The 17496-nt window shown below is 41.0% G+C and overlaps 1 protein-coding gene across 3 annotated transcripts in view; it reads right to left on the bottom strand.

The window, feature by feature from the left end:
- Nucleotides 1–3249: 3249 nt before the first annotated feature.
- Nucleotides 3250–17496, bottom strand: part of ANXA2 (annexin A2) — a 30257-nt gene continuing 16010 nt past the window's right edge. For all 3 annotated transcript variants that reach the window (XM_071442031.1, XM_071442029.1, XM_071442030.1), the window contains exons 4-13: nucleotides 13598–13692; nucleotides 10715–10828; nucleotides 8747–8837; nucleotides 8215–8294; nucleotides 7834–7893; nucleotides 7144–7237; nucleotides 6326–6421; nucleotides 5297–5355; nucleotides 4528–4654; nucleotides 3250–3620 (exon numbers count right to left, since the gene is read on the bottom strand). In XM_071442031.1, the coding sequence (XP_071298132.1) occupies nucleotides 3565–3620; nucleotides 4528–4654; nucleotides 5297–5355; nucleotides 6326–6421; nucleotides 7144–7237; nucleotides 7834–7893; nucleotides 8215–8294; nucleotides 8747–8837; nucleotides 10715–10828; nucleotides 13598–13692 (872 nt within the window). In that variant the 3' untranslated portion in view covers nucleotides 3250–3564. The remainder of the gene's footprint in view (nucleotides 3621–4527; nucleotides 4655–5296; nucleotides 5356–6325; nucleotides 6422–7143; nucleotides 7238–7833; nucleotides 7894–8214; nucleotides 8295–8746; nucleotides 8838–10714; nucleotides 10829–13597; nucleotides 13693–17496) is intronic.

The following is a 17496-nucleotide window of genomic DNA, read 5'->3' as shown; positions in this document are numbered from 1 at the left end:
CATTTGAGAAACGAAGTTATAGACAACTTTATACTATTCATTAAAAAGGTGTTTTAACAGCAAGAACTCAAAGCTTCCATGTTGCAAGGACCTTTTTCTTTTTCCAGGATGTAAATGTTGACTTCAGTTTTGGCTGAACTACATTTAAATTTAATTAAACAATTCTACATCTGATTCTCACATGTAGAACATCTTGCATGACTCCTCATCAATGCACAGCACTAATAAACTGCTTGTTTCTAAGATGTTTAGATGCTGTCCAAATGAAGGTAGGAATTGCAGAAATAAGGAACATGGCTTAGTACAAGCATGACAACTATTCTTAAGTTATGCTGTCTTACTCTGAATTGGACTGTTTAGACCCTGACTTTGAAAAATTCCTCTGAACTATGAGTGAGGGAATTCTGAAAGAAACAGTAAAGCCTCCCTTATACATAGGACAAGGAACCACCTCTCCATGTTAGAAATATCACTACTTTCTTAGTAAATTTAAGTTATACTGGCCCAGAGGTACAGTTCTTTAGCTCTATATTCCAATGTCTGTGTTAAACAGTAGGTCTGGTAAGAAACGCATCAATTAAATCTTACTGCTGCTATTTGCTGTGCAATTTGGGGTGCTTAAAGAAACAGTGCTTATAAAGTGTAAAACTTCTGGTTATTGCCTGTGCCATTGGAATGGGAACACCAAAGAGCAAACACAAGAAACTGAATCAAGCTCTGACCTGAAAAAATTTCTTCACAGATTCCTGGGACAACAAAGACTGGGAATAGAAAATTTTAAGATTTGGGTTTTGTTTTTTTGTGATTGATTTTTGTTGTTGTTGTTTTGGTTTTTTTTTTACTCCTGAACATAAATGGATCTTAGATAAGGTCTAAGTTACATTATCAACAACTGAAATTTTGTTTGTTTTTAATAATGTATTTAATTTGCCATGTGGGGATTTACTAAGAAAATGTTGCAACACTGTCAAAGATCATTCTTCAGGGTATTCCTATCTTTCAAAGTCTCAGAGACCTGATTTTTACAATGCATCATGGACAGGGACCCATCTTGCTTATTAGCAAGGCTGCAACCAAATGACAGGATCAACATCAGAGCTTGGAAATTTATTCCTATCTGAAACATCAATAAGCCAGTAATTAAAAAAAAAAAAAAACAATGCCAACAAACAACTTGAATTTCTAGAAATCTTCTAGGTCTCACAGGAGACAAATTTACTTCCTAGTCTAAGATCAGTAAAAATAGCCCTGGCCTTTGAAATCCTGCTGGCTTTTTAACGTGGTTTTGCTCCTGAAGAAAGACAGCCTGCAATTTTGAACATCCCATGGTAGTGAGGCAGAGCATACCAGCCATCAAATTCTGGTTGTTCATTCCACTGACTGGAAAAATGCTTGCAATTTGATTTCTTTTATAAGGCCACATTTGAGCAAGCAACATTTATAGAGATGACTTACCTAATTAGATTCAAAGAGTGATTTGCTATCTCAGCAATAGTTTTGAAATGTACAAATCTAGACAGAGAGGCATTATGTAAACAGGTGTGAATGACACTGCTCCATCAGGCATTAAATTGGAGCTGCTCCTGAAAAATTGTATCATTTGTGCATTTAAGTTATCAATATTTTACCAACAGCAGTGTTTTCACACCAAATATTTTTTGTGGTCTACAGCCAATGATATTTAAGCAAAATCTCTCACTCTTCTAATGGTGGCATGAAACAGCCTCCTTGTGTGCCTTTCATATCTCTGAGGAGATCAAAATTCTCTCTGAGGAGAACCCGAGCTTTTGAAACAGACAGCTACAAACCAGAAAGTGAGGAAAAACAGCTGATACTTACAGGCACTTTTGCATTTCCAAAACAGCAACAGCTGTGAAAAGAGGAAACCATTTTACTTCCTGACAACTCTGTGATACTTGCACGAAATGTTGTGCTGGGGATGTGATCAGCAGCCCCCGGAGAGCGCCTGGATGGCCGCTTCCCTCAGCCTTCACCCGTGAGAGGAACGCGCCCCGCTCCCAGCCGGGGGGGAAGTTTTGCTCTTCACACCTTTTCCCTAACCCTCGGGCGTGAGTTTCACGCAGTAGTAGGAGAAAGCGTCTTAGTAAGAGCAGTGCATCCAACTGGCTCTCGACTGAGCCGGGTGGGGACGGTCCGTGGTGTCCCCGGCCCAGCCCCTCCGTGGGGCCCGCCCGCGGCGCCCTCAGCCCGCCCGGCCCGGCCCCGCCGCGGAAGCTCGGCGGGAGCTCGCCCCTCACAGGAGGAGCAATGCCCACCGCGCTCCCCCCGACCGGCCCGGCCCCACGCACCTGGGCAGCGATCCCTGCCACGGCTCTGCTGCAGAAAACACCCGTTACAGACAGCCTGCTCTGTGTTCTCAAACCATTTCCCCTGGCATACAGGCACACAAAGAGTTTAACGTTGAGGAGGGATTCAAGTGTTGGCCCCTCACAGGCAGGCAGAGAGGGCTGTGGCTCAGGTTTCAGTGGCACTTAATTAGGGGAGAGACGATCACAGAAGAGTCAGGGTTGGAAGGCATCTCTGGAAAGCATCCAGTCCAACCGCCCTGCCCAGACAGGTCATCTGGAGCCGGTGACACAGAAACCATCCAGGTGGGTTTGGAATGTCTCCGGAGAGGGAGACTCCATGACCACCCCAGGCAGCCCTCCCAGTGCTCTGCCACCCTCAGTGTGCAACTCTTCCTCATGCTGAGGTGAAGCCTCGTCTGTTTTAGTTTATGGCCTTTGCTCCTCATCCTGTTGCTGGACACCACTGGAAAGAGTCAGGTACCATCAACTGGCACCCAGTTTGTAGATATTTATAAGTGTTAATTACATCCCCTCTCTGTCTTCTCTTCTCCAGACTTAACAGGCCCAGCTCCCTCAGTGTCTCCTCAGCAGAGATGTTCCACTCCCTAAATCATCTTTGTGCCCTCCACTGGATCCACTGCAGGAGCTCTATGTCTCTGTGTACTGAGGAGCCCAGAACTAGATGCAGCACATCAGCTGTGGCCTCAGGAGGGCCAAGCAGAGGGGCAGGATCATCTCCCTCAACCAGTGAAGAGAATGGTTTTGGATCTGCTGACAAAGTGAATCATTAAACAGATGAAGGGCTTGAGGGAAGAAGATTAAGTTTTCAGCCCCAAGTAGTGAACCTGAGGAGGATGGAAACAACACAGAAAATGGACAGCAAAAGCTAAATACACATCAACTGTTTAGACAGTTTTCAAATTAAGATCTGAAAGACCCATATTGTTAAAGTAAAACGTCATTTTATTTGTTTTATTAGAAACATTGCACAGAGAGGCAGAGCTTTTCACCAGCACGTGTGAGCCCATGTCTCCTGGAGGGTTAGTGTCTCTGCATACACTGTTAGGAGCTTTGGCACAGCCAAGCACAGCTGCCAAGAGGGGCATGCACAGCGCAGGGGAGCAAACTGCAGCAGGGCTCTGGCAGGGAAAGGGCAACTCAAGGGTAGCTAGGAAATTCAGGTTTTCTAGGATTACAGTAAAATGAAGAGCAAAAAAGGCATTTCTCTGGACTTGGGTTTCTTCCATCACAGTTTTCAGTCCTCTCCACCACACAGGTTCAGCAGTGCCCTCTGGTAATCCCCTTTTGTGTCTTGCTGTAAAGCAAGGAAAGAAAATACAAAATACATGTCAGGAAACAGCCATAAAATGTGTAAGCATATGAATTATATTCTAAACCTGTGGGACAGTCTATGATTCACACTGAAGCCTTCTCAGCCTGGAGGAGACTATCTTGACTGAGTTTTACTTATGTGTGAAGTGAAATTATTTAATCATTCTTGCAATACAAATGCAAGGCCAAGAAGAGAGACATTTGGGTATGAAAAAAGAGTAACACAACAAAGGGAAGCTGAAGGACTTGATTCTGCTCTGTCTCACTGACCACTGCAAAAATCATATACCAAGGGCACTATTAAAAAAAATTGCTAATAATCTACAATTCACACCTTCAGGAAAAGATTCTGGGTTAAGATTTTGACTCAGCTTCATCTACACAAGGAATAATGTAGCATAAGCTGTTATGAGCATGAAGATCTGCTTTGAAACAGATTCACAAACTCTTTATTTATGCCCCAAGTTAGACAAAACCTAGCACGTGTAGCTCCTGTCCAATCACAGAAATGGACAAAAGTCACTAGCTAAGGAGCCTTCTCCTTGAGCACTGAAATGAAAGAGAGTATCAATTTAGATGTTCTATTTTCATTCAGCAATCACAGAACAATTGTCTCTTCTTTTGATCTGAGGATAGGGACTGGTGAGCAGAATTCTCTTTCAGAACACATCAGTTGATTGCACAAAGCCCACATACACTGTCAAGTGGCTGACAGGAACTGTACCAGCTGTAGACTGTGAAGATAAAGGTGGGTTTTCCCATAGTACATAAATAATACGATATTCTCTCTGTGGTCTCTAACACACCTCCCATGAATTCTAGTGGTACCACAAATCCAATGAAGACTGCTGCAAAGGCCCATGATATAAAACCAAAGATGAAAAACTTGCCTGGATGAAATAATAGAGAGATTTTCCATATTTCCTCTTGAATTCACTCTTGATTTTCAGCATGTCAACCTCGCAACGGGACACCATAATCCTGATCAGGACTTTGTCCCGGGTTCCCTTGCCCTACAAGCAGACACACATTTAGAGCTCCAATAGCTGAAATGTTACCATTAATTAATGGTAGGACAGCAAACTATAGGCAACCAAGATGAGCAATAAAAGATAGAATTAATCAAATCTTCTAATAAAGATCATTATTATGATGCAAGAATCTGAGCATGAATGTACCTGTCTCATCAGCAGTGTTTAACCAACCTGCAGTCACAAATTTAGCTTAGACTGTAAGCAGCACTTTTGGTTCACCAGCTCTTCCTGGAACCGCCTAATGCCTGTCACCAGGTGTTTCTCTTTATTCCTTTTTCTTCACAAAATGTTTTGAGGCCAATTTAGTATCTTATTTTGGTATTCAATGAACAGCTTTTTCTGCTATCAGCTCTTGGTTACATACAAAAGATGTGTCTAACTTTGCTAATTATAATCAACTGATCTAATAAAGATCTTTATAATGAAACTCTTTCCTACATTTCCCTATACCAGAGAAATCCGAATAGATAAGACAGGCTAGTAAGGGTTAAAGAATGCTTTTGAACAATATTAAGTAATTGTTAATTTATTCACATGCCAGTCACATTTCATGTGAACAGAAGTTTCTAACAATGACAACAAAAAAAAAAAATAGTAGAGAGAAAAACCAGTCTTTCCTACCTTCATGGAATCATACAGTCTGTCTGCAAAATACAGCTGCTTGTTCTGAATGCACTGGACTGAAGAGAGAGACAAGAATAGTTAAATATCCTGCCCATGCACAAGACACAGAATATTGCAGCCATTTTTAAAGCTATGATAAGTAGTCAAAATAAGGTTTTCAGCAAAAGTTCCTCCAAAAAGGGGACACGGAGAAAATATTTTTCCTGACATGCTACTTAGAAGTCATTTGGTTTAGCTCATGACTGAACCACAGATGCTCACATTCTTAGGAAGGGTTTCCTTCCATGAAAATGGCATAATTTCAGAATTGTATAATTTCAGAATGCTGGCCCTCCTCCACAGCTCCCAGTTCATGGTTCCACTTCTAGAAGCAATCTCTCCTCTGGAACACTCCTTGTATATTCATCCATGAGAAGCCTCCTTTTCAAGGCTGAGCTCTGTTTATACTCTATTTGCATTACACAGCTCTCAGTTCACCCTCAGTCTGAAATGGATTTTCCCCTTAAAGAACTCCCTCTTAAACACAGTGACATCCTTGTCATCTTCACCTCATGGCACAGTATCAGTCTTACACCCTGCCTCCCTACTTCAGAGAATTCAGTGTCAAATCAGCTCTTCAATTAGCCCCTACCACCCTCACTGCCTGCCTGTCTCTTCCTCTCACATGCACATGCTGTTTTCTCTCCAGCCTGGGTGGGTACTGAACAATTTCAACCTTTTTGTTTGCTTGGGGAAACAAACATGAAGCCCCTCTATCAAATAAAAGTGGAACTAACAGCAGATCACAACACACATGCATTTGAATTTTAACTGGAAAGCAAAGTTTATATCTTGCAGAGGGCAAAAATAAGCTGCTTCTCAGTATCTGCAATATCCAAAAATACACCAGTGGATCCAACAACACCAGCATGTCCAGCTAATTTCTCATCCAGCAGGGTGAATCTAGGTCCTACCTTTAACATGATCCATTGCAAGAGCCCTGAAAAGATCCCATATAAGGACAGTCATTACTTCAGGGTAACTTACCAAGATTAAGGAAGGCATTCTCCAAATCTCCCTTAACCTCCTTCTTGATGCTCTCCAACATATCATATGGGCTGTAGCTCTTGTACCTCTCAAACACTAGCACAGAAGAGAAAGTAGGTAAAATCAAAACCAGACTAAGAACTGGCAGAAATAACCAACCAAAGCATGAACACAGACACAGGAATGTGGGGACACATGATTAATAAATATCCATGCAAGTCCTTCTGAGAATCTCATCTTAAATACAAGCAGAAATTTGTAAAGATCCCATGCTGTGGCCTTTTTGTTTTCCTTGAACACCTCCATAATCTGGGAAAACACCATCTTAATCCTGTACTGGTATTTTTTGAAACAATAGTGATTTAAGCTCTGAGAAGTCTTCAAATGGCTTTTTTAATGTGCTGCTTTACTGCAGTATCAGAGCTGCTTTTGGGTCTTCACTGGCAGATTTAAGCACATGATATAGCTAAGCTACCCTGGCACAGAGGTAAAAGCCACAGGACTTCTCGAGGTATCCTGCATCCATATTTTCTAGGTTTGCAACATCTTTGTTTTCAGGTATGTGACATATAACTGAGCATTGTTACACCTGTGTAAAAAAGAGCTGTACACACTTAAAATGTGAGATCAACACATCCACAGAAATAACTAGATTAAAAAAAAAATTAACACCTTGGACATGAATTAAGATTTATGAGATCTCCTATGTTTTTGAGTGCTTTTCACAGTAACTTCAATCATACATGGAACAAAATCATTACCATTTTATTATAGCTTTCTCTTACAGGAAAAAAAAAATTCTGTCTCTTGAATAGTACCTTTCTGCAGGTGGGGAACACTTCTTTCAGTCATAATGTTGATCCACTTGGGGACATCAGTTCCCTTTCTCTTCACACCAGCATCATAGAGGTCCTGGGGTTAGAAAGAAAAAGAAAATCACAAAAAATCAGGAGTTGCAGAAGAAGCCATTGCAAATGTAGACAATTTTCTTATTGGAAAAACAAGCACTACTGGAACTGTGTCTGTGGGAGAAACACACAAGGACACATGGTTGAGCAGGTCACCAGGACAACATTTAAGGATCTAAATCTGACATTATGACTAATTGCTTTGTATTCACCTCTGGCCACAGCTTTACTCTGTATTTAGCTCTGTTTACCTCAGCAGAACTGCTCTTGACAGATGCAGATGTAACAAACAAGCACTAAGAGCCACTAAGTTCACTGCAATGGATGCATTTCCTTTTGTTAAAGGCTCTCTCTCTTCAGGTATCTAAAAGAAATACCAGAGAGCTTCTGTATGCTGGGTAAGTAGTCTGTGAAAACTGATCCCTGAAGGCATCAGGATTGCAAGTGGCAGATTCACTGACACCATGCAAACATTACTGTGCAGGACAATCTGAAATGCACACACCTACTTCACAAATGCTCTCCACTTCCCTGTTTATGTTCAATATCCCCCAAAGCCCGACCAACTGGAGATATTTCATGGTCACTACCAGCACTTACCCTGGCGTCTTGGTCAATCAGCTCATAATCAATCACAGAGGTATCTTCACACCTTTTGCCCTTCAAACAAGATATCAGTATTTTAGAAAGGTTTCTATGAAAGTAAGCTGTTTGCTATGCATATATTCAGTTTTTTTTTTCTTTTTTTAACCTGAATTTGCTAAATGAGTAACTGCATACTCCATCCCCATTACAAAGCTAATTCTGTAAATGCTGCATTTCTGTTAAAATACTTTGCCCTTCAACATTTGAATATTTTTTCCCCCCCAAAGGTTGGTGAAAATACAGGGGAATTAAAGAGTGCATCAGAAACCCAATTGTTTCACTGGCAGCCCCCCCTCGGGCACATTGGAGAAAGTGGGAAACTGTGAACAGCCCTACCTTGGCCAGGGCAACCATGAGCTTGCGGAAGTCACCAGATGTGTCTGATATGATGTCCTTTTCCAGCTCTGTCTTGTACACTAGAAAACAAAGAGTTCTTTTCAGGCAAAGGGTAGCTCACAAATACTCCTTTGCAAGAAAAAGGGCTGCTAATTACTGTGTTTTATGCACATGAACAGCTACAATCTAAGTCAGCTGTGGAAGTCAATGAAAACGAGCCCACACTCGAACCCAGCATTGCTACCAGCTAGTCATGAGGTCCATGCAATCAGTGTCTCATGGAAAGCTTACCAAACAATTTCATTTAGACACAACTTGTATTAGCAGCAAATAGCCTTCAGTCTGTTTGCTACCAGGCAACAAGATGCAACTTTATAAATCACACAAATATCCAGAACACCAGTACAAAACAGCAGAGAACCAAAGCAGATTTGAGTTTGATTTCTAATAATGAAATTCACACTGAGGGGAATTTATCCAAGTGATTTAGGGTAAAAGACATAGTACATGGAAACTTGCAAAGTAAACTCACTTTCCCTGTAGACTCTGTTGATTTCACTGAGCTCCTGGTTTGTTCGGGAGCAGATGATTTCAATGAGCGTGTCTTCATCAGTTCCCAGCCCCTGCAACACAAACGGGGCTCACTTAGGAGCTAGCAATGAACAGGAATGCTTAAATGGTTTAAAAACATTTTATGGACATCTCTTCCCCACTGTAACAGTTCAGGGATATTTTTTGCCAACTGCTCCTGAGAAAAAACAGATGGAATATTTCCAGTGGCTTAGAGATCCTGTAGATGTTCTCTCTGGGCAATGTGCATCTGCTTTGAGTGTCTAACAGTGGCCTCCTCACCAGCATAACTGGAGAAGGTCTGCTTATCATGGCCTGTGTGATTTTTTTCTATCCACTGGGAGCACAGGAAGAAACTCCAGTCTTATCCTCCTGTTAGGATGCTTTTTGTTAAGCCCATCTGTAACAGAATGTCACTTTGCAGGCAAAAATGGGCACAGTTTACCAGAGGATTTCAAGAGGAGTAACATCCTGGGAAAACGTCTCATGCTGCAGTCTTGAATCTGTGGAAAATGGAGGCCATTATGTGGCAAAATACCCTTTGGGTAAAATGTCTCCCTTGAAGGGGCAAGAAAGTGGGACAAAACAAAAAATTAAAAAAAAAGAAAAAGAGTAAACCCAAGTAATTTTATTAACATGACTTAAAGCTAAGAGAACTAGGAGAGCTTTCTACACAATGGCTCTAATAAGCATCTGGGGAAAAATGAAGACTAGCAACATATATAATTTTCTAAATATTGTTGAAATATTTTCAAGAATGTGTAATAGAAAAATAATTAACTCCTCAGTGATAACTTTGCTTTCCTCAAGCAAACAAATGATGCCAAAGTCATAGCTTGTAATGCTCTACGTATCAAGCCAAATTTAAGCTCAGGCAAATTCAGAACATTGAGAGGTTTTGCTAATTTAGACCAGGTCAGGAGTAATGGGAACTCCTTTGGGACTACCGTAAGGAAATTGCTTGGTCTTTAATCCCAAACCCCAGACTAGTCTGAGTGACAATAAATTATGGATAGGCTGTACTCAGACCAGGAGAGGGCAGCATCTGATTACTCAAACGGGGCATTTGGCCCATAGTTGAAGAGTTACCACCTCCATAGTGGGTTGGTTTTTTGGCTTTGGGGATTTAAGGAGTTTTTTTGGAGGGGTCAGGGTAGTGTGTGTGTCTATGTGGTGGAGGGGGTGGTTTTGTTTTCTTATTTGTTCATTAACTCCTTTTTAATCATCTGGAGAAGTTAATTAATTAGTATTATTGACACGTTCTAAATTTCAGACATAACTTAGTACTTGTCTTTTTTTCTTAAAAAAACCACAAACCCTAACTTGAACAAGAACATCCAGAATGTAAGTGGAATTATAACTACGATTTCCCAACCTTAGTTTGCTTACAAAGGTGACTGTACTGGCATGAGCACCTCTCAAGTCTTGTTTCAGAGGCCTGCAGAGCAGATTCTTCTTTCTGCAGAGACTGCTTTTGATGCCCCATCTTCCTTGTGTTCTACACGGGGCAGCTCTGGTACAGGATGTTCTTTCCAGATCAGTGATATGACCCAGTAACTGGAAATTCCCCTCTAAACCCATAAATACCAGCAGAGGATCTGATGGCTCCTGCTAACAGCTGCTCTCTTAAAGGTTTCTCATACTATGAACCCATGCATTGTTTGTAAGAGCAGTCAGCAAAGCAGCCAGGCTGTTGCTCCTGAGCTGACAAGAATGACTTTTTCCTTAAAGAGAGGATTTAATTAAGAGTTTTAAAACTACGTAGTTCCATGATTTCTCTCATTTTGGATGCCTTGCAGCTGGATATTTAAACTGCAGCACTAAAAAAAATAATATTAGTTTGAAAACTATGGCCCTGGATATGAAGTCCATGTTCTTTCCCGAGACAGCGACATCAGATCAACAATGTTAAATTTCAAAGTTTATTTACCTTCATGGCAGCTTTCAATTCAGAGGCATCATACTGTGCTGGTGTCTTCAGCAAGCCCAAGATCACTGCCTCCAAATGACCTGAGAGAGCAGACTTGAGTGCTGCAGAAAGTTCCTGTAAAATAGATGGGACGATGGAAAAAAAGAAATTAAAGCTCACTTCTGATCTCCACAGAATTTAACCTGCAGGGCTTTAAGTCTCCAAGCCTGCAGAAGTGTTTCTTACACAGCTGACAAGAAAACAGAAACATAAAGAGCTTTCTGGCCGTGAAAGCCTAAGAAAGAAATTAGGGCAAAGGAATTTTTTTCTAATCCTCTGAAAATAAGAAGAAGTGCACCAGTGTCTGACACAGTACTGGAAAGCACAGTGTAGACACATCTAAACAGCTTCACTCCAGTCCTGAAGCACTGATACTTTGCTGGAGATAATAAGCACAGATGGATCTGAGTTTGTCTCACTGTGGTGCTCACTGCTGCTCCATCACAGTCCCACAGTTTTCCCAGCAGCACTGTATTATATGTGGTTTTCCTCTTCTCCCAGCCCTTTACTAGCCAAGACATTGGAAAATTGACTGCACACTTATTCCACCGTAAGGCCCAGCTCCCAACCAGATATCTGAGGAGATAAAAAATCATCCCTGAGCACTGAAAAATTATGCCTCTCTTCAAGGAAACTATCAGAAGATTGTAGCCCAAATCCCTATGGTTAATTGCCAGTCAGCCCTAGAAAAAGAAACAGTCAGGAATGTTCACTGCAGAGGATGCAAACCTGCACCAAACACTCAGATGCTCTTAGGGGTTTCAGATGCAACTTGAATTATGCTAGTGTCAGCTTCCCTGTAGTAGTGTATCAAACCAGGACAGTTACAAAGCTGAAATCCCCAGGATCAAGTCTGGGGTTCACACAGATCCATGTATTCCCTAAGCTGAAGTCAATCTGTAGCATTCAGAAGGGAATTGCTGCATTTCAGTTGCTGGTTTCTCACTAACAATCACTGAGCTGGAGAGGCAGGGGAAAAGGCGGTAGGGAAAGTGACCTCAGCTGAATTGCAGAGAAGTTTGTGCCAGAGAGATAATGAACCAAGACACTTAGTAATTTCCAGAGTCACCCACTTAATCCAGGGCACTAATTTGTGCCAATACTGTATGCACCTTCTGCATGGATTGACCAAGGGAGGGAATGGGGGTTTGGGGCATCTGGCTGCTTTAGACCTAGAAACATTTTTAGTACAACCACTCCATGTGGGATACAATGCTCCAGTCTTTATTTGGGTGAAAATGTGTTCTTCAGAACTGCCACAGGAAAACCAGCACATATCTCTGTAATAAATTTTAAAGAACAAGTTGCCCAGAGAAGCTGTGGCTGACTTATCGCTGGAAATGTTTAAAAGGCCAGGCCAGGACGGGGCTTTGAGCAACCTGATCTAGTGGAAGGTGTCCATCTTGGGCAACTACAGTCCCTTCCAACCTAAACCAAGGGTTTCCATCAGACACTGCTCATCCCAAAGGAATTTAAGAGAGGTAGACTATGTGACATTTAAAAATTATGATCTACTGATAGGTCCTGCAACACACAAAGCAAGCAGCCTAGTACAGCACAACACATTGCCAACAAAATCTGCACAACTGCTGGCAAAGAGAACCATCAGACACTGGCCCTAGAAGATATACCTACGTGTCTTTTCATATCCCACTTCCTCCTCTCTTGCCTCCTCACATGTTTATCTGAGTGGTTTCTACTGCACATTTCCATTGTTTATACGACTGCTTTATTCTTTGGCACTTGTTAAACTTCTGATAAATTCAGTTTTTTCTTGGGTCGCAGCAAGGGAAAAAAGTGAGAGAGAAACATGAAAAAAGTTGCAGGTTTTCTTGACTGTGCATTTTTGTGGTCATGCAGAACATTTAACAAAGCTTTAAGTGACACATTTCATGCCTGGGGTCTATTTATGTGCAGATTGTCCCAGTGTCCCCAGGGCAGGATGTGCAGGCGTGTGCACACATGCACATGTCCAACCTGGCCGTGCCTCTATCAGTCATGCAGAAAAGCTGCTGAACTCCCAAAACTTAACTCTACATTTACATTTGGGCTCAGATGAGTATTCTGGAATGCTACTTGAGGACTACCATTTGGGGTCTGGCAAACCTGGAAGAGATACATTATCATAATCTGAACTCGATGTAAAGTTTCCTCTTTTTCACTGGCATGAAACTTCAAATATGATAAGATTCTCAAAACTTCAAAAGAGAAGAGCTCTTGCCTTCCAGACAGCAAGACTCATTTTGCAGAATTCTGCACACATCTTTCAGATTTCTCTCCATCAATAGATCAGTACTTAAGGTATTTCTGCCAGGATAATTTTTAATGACAGTTCAACTCATTACATCACTATTCCACAACTGCAGTGATCATAGCACAAATGACTGCAGTGCTTTCTCAGCTAAGCTACCTGTGTGAGCAGAAACAGAACACTTCCCTTATGCTGAGTTGTCTTAACAAAATAAACAAAAAATCCAACACCCCCCAAAAAATATAAACCAACCAAAAGAAAAAAAGCCAATCCCTTAAAGCACTTCTCTTTCATTCTTTCCTTCAAATGGAGGCACTTCATGCCAGTGACTTCTCAGTATTTTTAGCACATTTCACCAGGGAATCTTGTGGATTCCACTGTGATTTCTGAAGGTGCTAGGAAACCACCATCTCCAACAGACTGCAGTCCCAACTGTGCATATTCGACATATTTCAAAGTTCTATCAGTCCTAAACTATGACACCATGGACAAAGTAGATGCATCTTGAATTTCAGTGACAAGACAAAACCTGAAAAATCTAGGTTTCCACGGGAAAAATATTCAATAATTACTATTCCTTCATATTTTACCACCTTTTTGGTTCTCCTCTGATAGGCAAAAGCAATGTCCTGCCTCTGTTCATTGCTGCGGTTTGTCAGGATGTTGATGATGGTGACCTCATCCACACCTACAAAGACACAAGACAGAAAGTTAGAGAAGCTTTCCTGTCCCTGTTCTTGTATCAGGATGTTCCCCAACACCCCAAACACAGCACATGTGCTGTCTGGAGCAGAGCTCAGCAGCTCTCACTAGTTCGTGTTTGTCCTGTCCTGGCTGTGGGAAAAAGCCATGAGTTAAGAGTCCAGACTTTGGGTGGGATGCAGATCTTTGGACACATCTCAAAGTCTAGTTTGTCATCACTTTGCCACTCTGTCTTGTGCTTCACTTATGTGTCTGTGCACTAGTTCTCAAGCACTCAGAATTCTGTAAAAAGTTGCTCATGAACACAGACTTTAAAACTTGTACTTACTAAAGCCTATCCTGTCATTTTTGTGGAATTTTTAAATTAAGACTTTTTGATAAAGCAGTTATATTTTCTGTTTAAGCCATTTAATCCATCACTCCAAACATGGAAACAGGAAAATAAACCAGTATATTTAATTCAGTATGTTTCAGAGGCTCAAAAGACAGAAGGGATTTTGACACTGGAAGAATTGAGTACATGCTACTTCTTTTTGAAATCACTGGCAGATCCATGCTGAGCTGTAACTGGCACACCTAGAGGATGTGGATGCTCAAACTCCCAACTTATCTTTTAAGAAAGTGAACTGCACATCAGTGAAGGTTTACTTTCAAGGGAATCATTCCAAATCCATGCACCTCAGTGCAACTCTCAGTTTTCGAAGCAGACAGGTGGCTCTAATCTAGAGGTCAGAACAAGCCCAGATTTTCATGTGAGCCCTCTCTGTTTAACAAAAGTATTATGAATCCCTTCTTTCACACTTGCACACACATCAGTGTAAAAGATGATTTCTTCATAAAAAACCCCAGAAAGTAAGGATTGGATCAGTAGCTACTAGCAGGACTCAGATCCCTGCCAGAATCCAGCTCCATTTCTTTTCCCTATTTCCCAAAGTAACCTGAAAAAAAAGAACTGCAACAGATGTCATAAAAATGAATCATATACAGTAGGAATCTTGCAAAAAACCTTTTAGCCATTAGCTGCAGAGTCTAAAATTATAAGTCTAATCAAAAAATTCTCTCTCTTTCTTCACCACATTTTTCATGCTGAAATAATACATTTGGTAGCCTCCTGTCCCTAGCTTGTGCTGAGGCAGACCTACATCAGTCCTCTTATTCACACAAGCTGGGCCTGCAAATGATGCCATAAGGTCCTGGAAAGCATAATGTGTCTAAGTTACAAACTCTGACTTGAAAACAGGCTGACTGCACATTTCAGCCATAATCTACTCCTGCACATTTTAAAGTGTTCCCACATTATAAAAGAAAACAAATTCTCCCTGTTCAGAAATGGCCACACACAGACATTGAGCCTTTCAGCTGTTGCAGGCTCACAGTACAAGCCAATGTCTTAAGCTTTTTAATAAATTCTGAATTTAAAACATTCTTGGCATTCAAAAAAGCAAATGACATTTTCAAGTTGTACCACAATTGCTTCAGATTAGAAGCCCACAAATGACTGACTGCATCCAAGTTTCTCATACACATGCTATGGAAATATGAAGTTAACTCATGGCTCTGGCATTCAGTGGAAACTCAGGGTTTGTACTTCATTCACACTGGGGAATCGAATCATGCTGCACACACAGGATGCTGACTCACAGCTGCTGAGGTGGGGCACAGCAGGACAGCAGCTCCAGCACTTTCCTTTGCTGTTTGCTAAAGTCTCTGAAAGTTTCAAGGCAATGAAACAGTTTATTTTCAAATTTATTCTGGCTAGGCAGATTTTATCCCTGCTTTTCTATCAATGGGAAATGGAAAGAAAAATTCTGCTTAATAACAGCTTTTCTAGTTAAAGAGGCAATGTGTGGTGGCATTGGTAAGATCACAGTGTTGGAACTCAGTCAGCAAAAATGAGGAAATGAACATAAATGGGGTAAGAGGGAAAAATTTAGATAAAACAAGACCACAATTTCAGTTCTGCTATTTTGCTTAGCAAGGGTTCACCAAACCCAAACCATGTTGCAATGAAATATTTCTTTAGTGACAGTTTTGATATTTGGAATATGTGACTGATGCAGTTTGGTGGATTTCAGGCACTGCCCTCTCTCATCAGCAAGCCAGCAGATATCTTCTAAAAACTTTTATTTCATGACCTTACAATCTCTATCAGAAGTTATGGGCATGTTGGATATACTACCTAAACAGAAGACCTTTCTCTAAGATGGAACTGACTGATTTACACATCATCATTGTTTTAGCAATTTCTGGATGTAATGAATTTATTACAGATCTATGTTCTAAGCCCTTTCCTACAACAAACCTGTGCCTGAAGTCTGACAGCCATGGAATAAAAAAGTATCCCCTGAGTCCTCAATAGAAGGCTGCAAATAACAAATATTCACAACCTAGTCTGACAAATTATTTAACAAGTACTTGAGACACATAAAATGTCAATGCTAGGAAATAATTCTGAAACAGAAATGACACTTCAGCAGTTGTCTTTGCTACAAGAAAAAATGAAGAGGAAATCTAACATAAGCTCTGTTAGTGCCCCTTATAGATAGTTTCTTCTGCTTAGGTTCATGTACATCAGCTGATCTGTACACAGAGCACCCTAGAGCATTATACAGAAATTAAACAGCTTCTTGTCCTATGCAGCAAAAAGCCAACATGGACAAAGGACATGACAAGGCACCAAATGAATTTGCTGTAGAAACACAAGAGCAAAAAAATCAAACTTAGCCATGGCATTTATGCCAAAGGAAGAAGCCAGAACTGTAACAAGTTTTTTGCATTATGCAACCTCTAGGTTGAGCAATTGCTAACTACAAGGTTTTATATGACCTGGAGACATTCTTGCACATCTCCCTTCCTAGGCTAGTGGATATATATAAACCCCCTGCATTTAATTCAGCTCCACTCAAAGCCCTGCAAAGGGCTGGACAATGTATTTGTGCAGTATAGTTTTTGCAGGTAGATGTAAGCCCAAATAAACAGATCACAGTATTTTCCAGAGGTCCCCACAGATGAACAGATGGCTTAGCAAACTCTGAGGAATGACTCTGAAGAATTAATGCTGAAATATTTAGATATTACATAGAGCAGAACAGTCACACACTCTGCCCTAGATCTTTTCCTTAAACCAAATATACAGCTGTTGCTCAGACAGTAAAAGAAGTTTTGGCCATTTTACACAAGAATCACTAAAATGGAGATTCATGACTCTAATTCTGGGAGTTTCCATTACCGTATAATTATTTATAAGGTAACTCTCCCAAGCTGGCCTGCCCTGATGGCAAACAGCAGACTTCAGGCACTGTTTATATAAGGTATAGCCAGAGATAAGACTCCACAAGATATCACTTCCAAGGTGGTGCTATAATTTCCAAGAAATTGGAAAGACTGCTTTGGTGAGTGTGAAATACAGGCCCATTAAAGCATGTACAGACCTCCATTTTCAACACAAAGAAAGCCCAAGGGCTTTATTTGAAGGGTTTATGAAGGGTTCAGATACCAGGTGTCCTTTATCCTGTTGAGAGTAAGGCCTCCCAAATGGTTCTTACATGCCTGTTGTTTTTTTTTTTTAATTTTCAACCACAAACCAGCTTGCATATATACTTACAACTCACCTCTCTCACTGTTTTAACATGAACAAGTCATATTCCTCTTCATCACTCTGTGAGAACTTCCATTGCTTATTTCTACTTCCCACATTCAATGCAAACTAAATGCTAGAGAAATGGTGATACTTCCTAAGAAAATGGTAGCTGCTGTGGATGCAGACAGTCTGTTCATTATGGGTGTTATA

This window comes from Agelaius tricolor, unplaced genomic scaffold (genome assembly GCF_023055355.1).
Source record: "Agelaius tricolor isolate 1412-34295 unplaced genomic scaffold, bAgeTri1.0.p SCAF_16, whole genome shotgun sequence".
NCBI classification, from domain to species: Eukaryota; Metazoa; Chordata; class Aves; order Passeriformes; family Icteridae; genus Agelaius; species Agelaius tricolor.
Note: the sequence above shows the minus strand (reverse complement) of the source record. Positions and strands in the feature narration are given on the sequence as shown.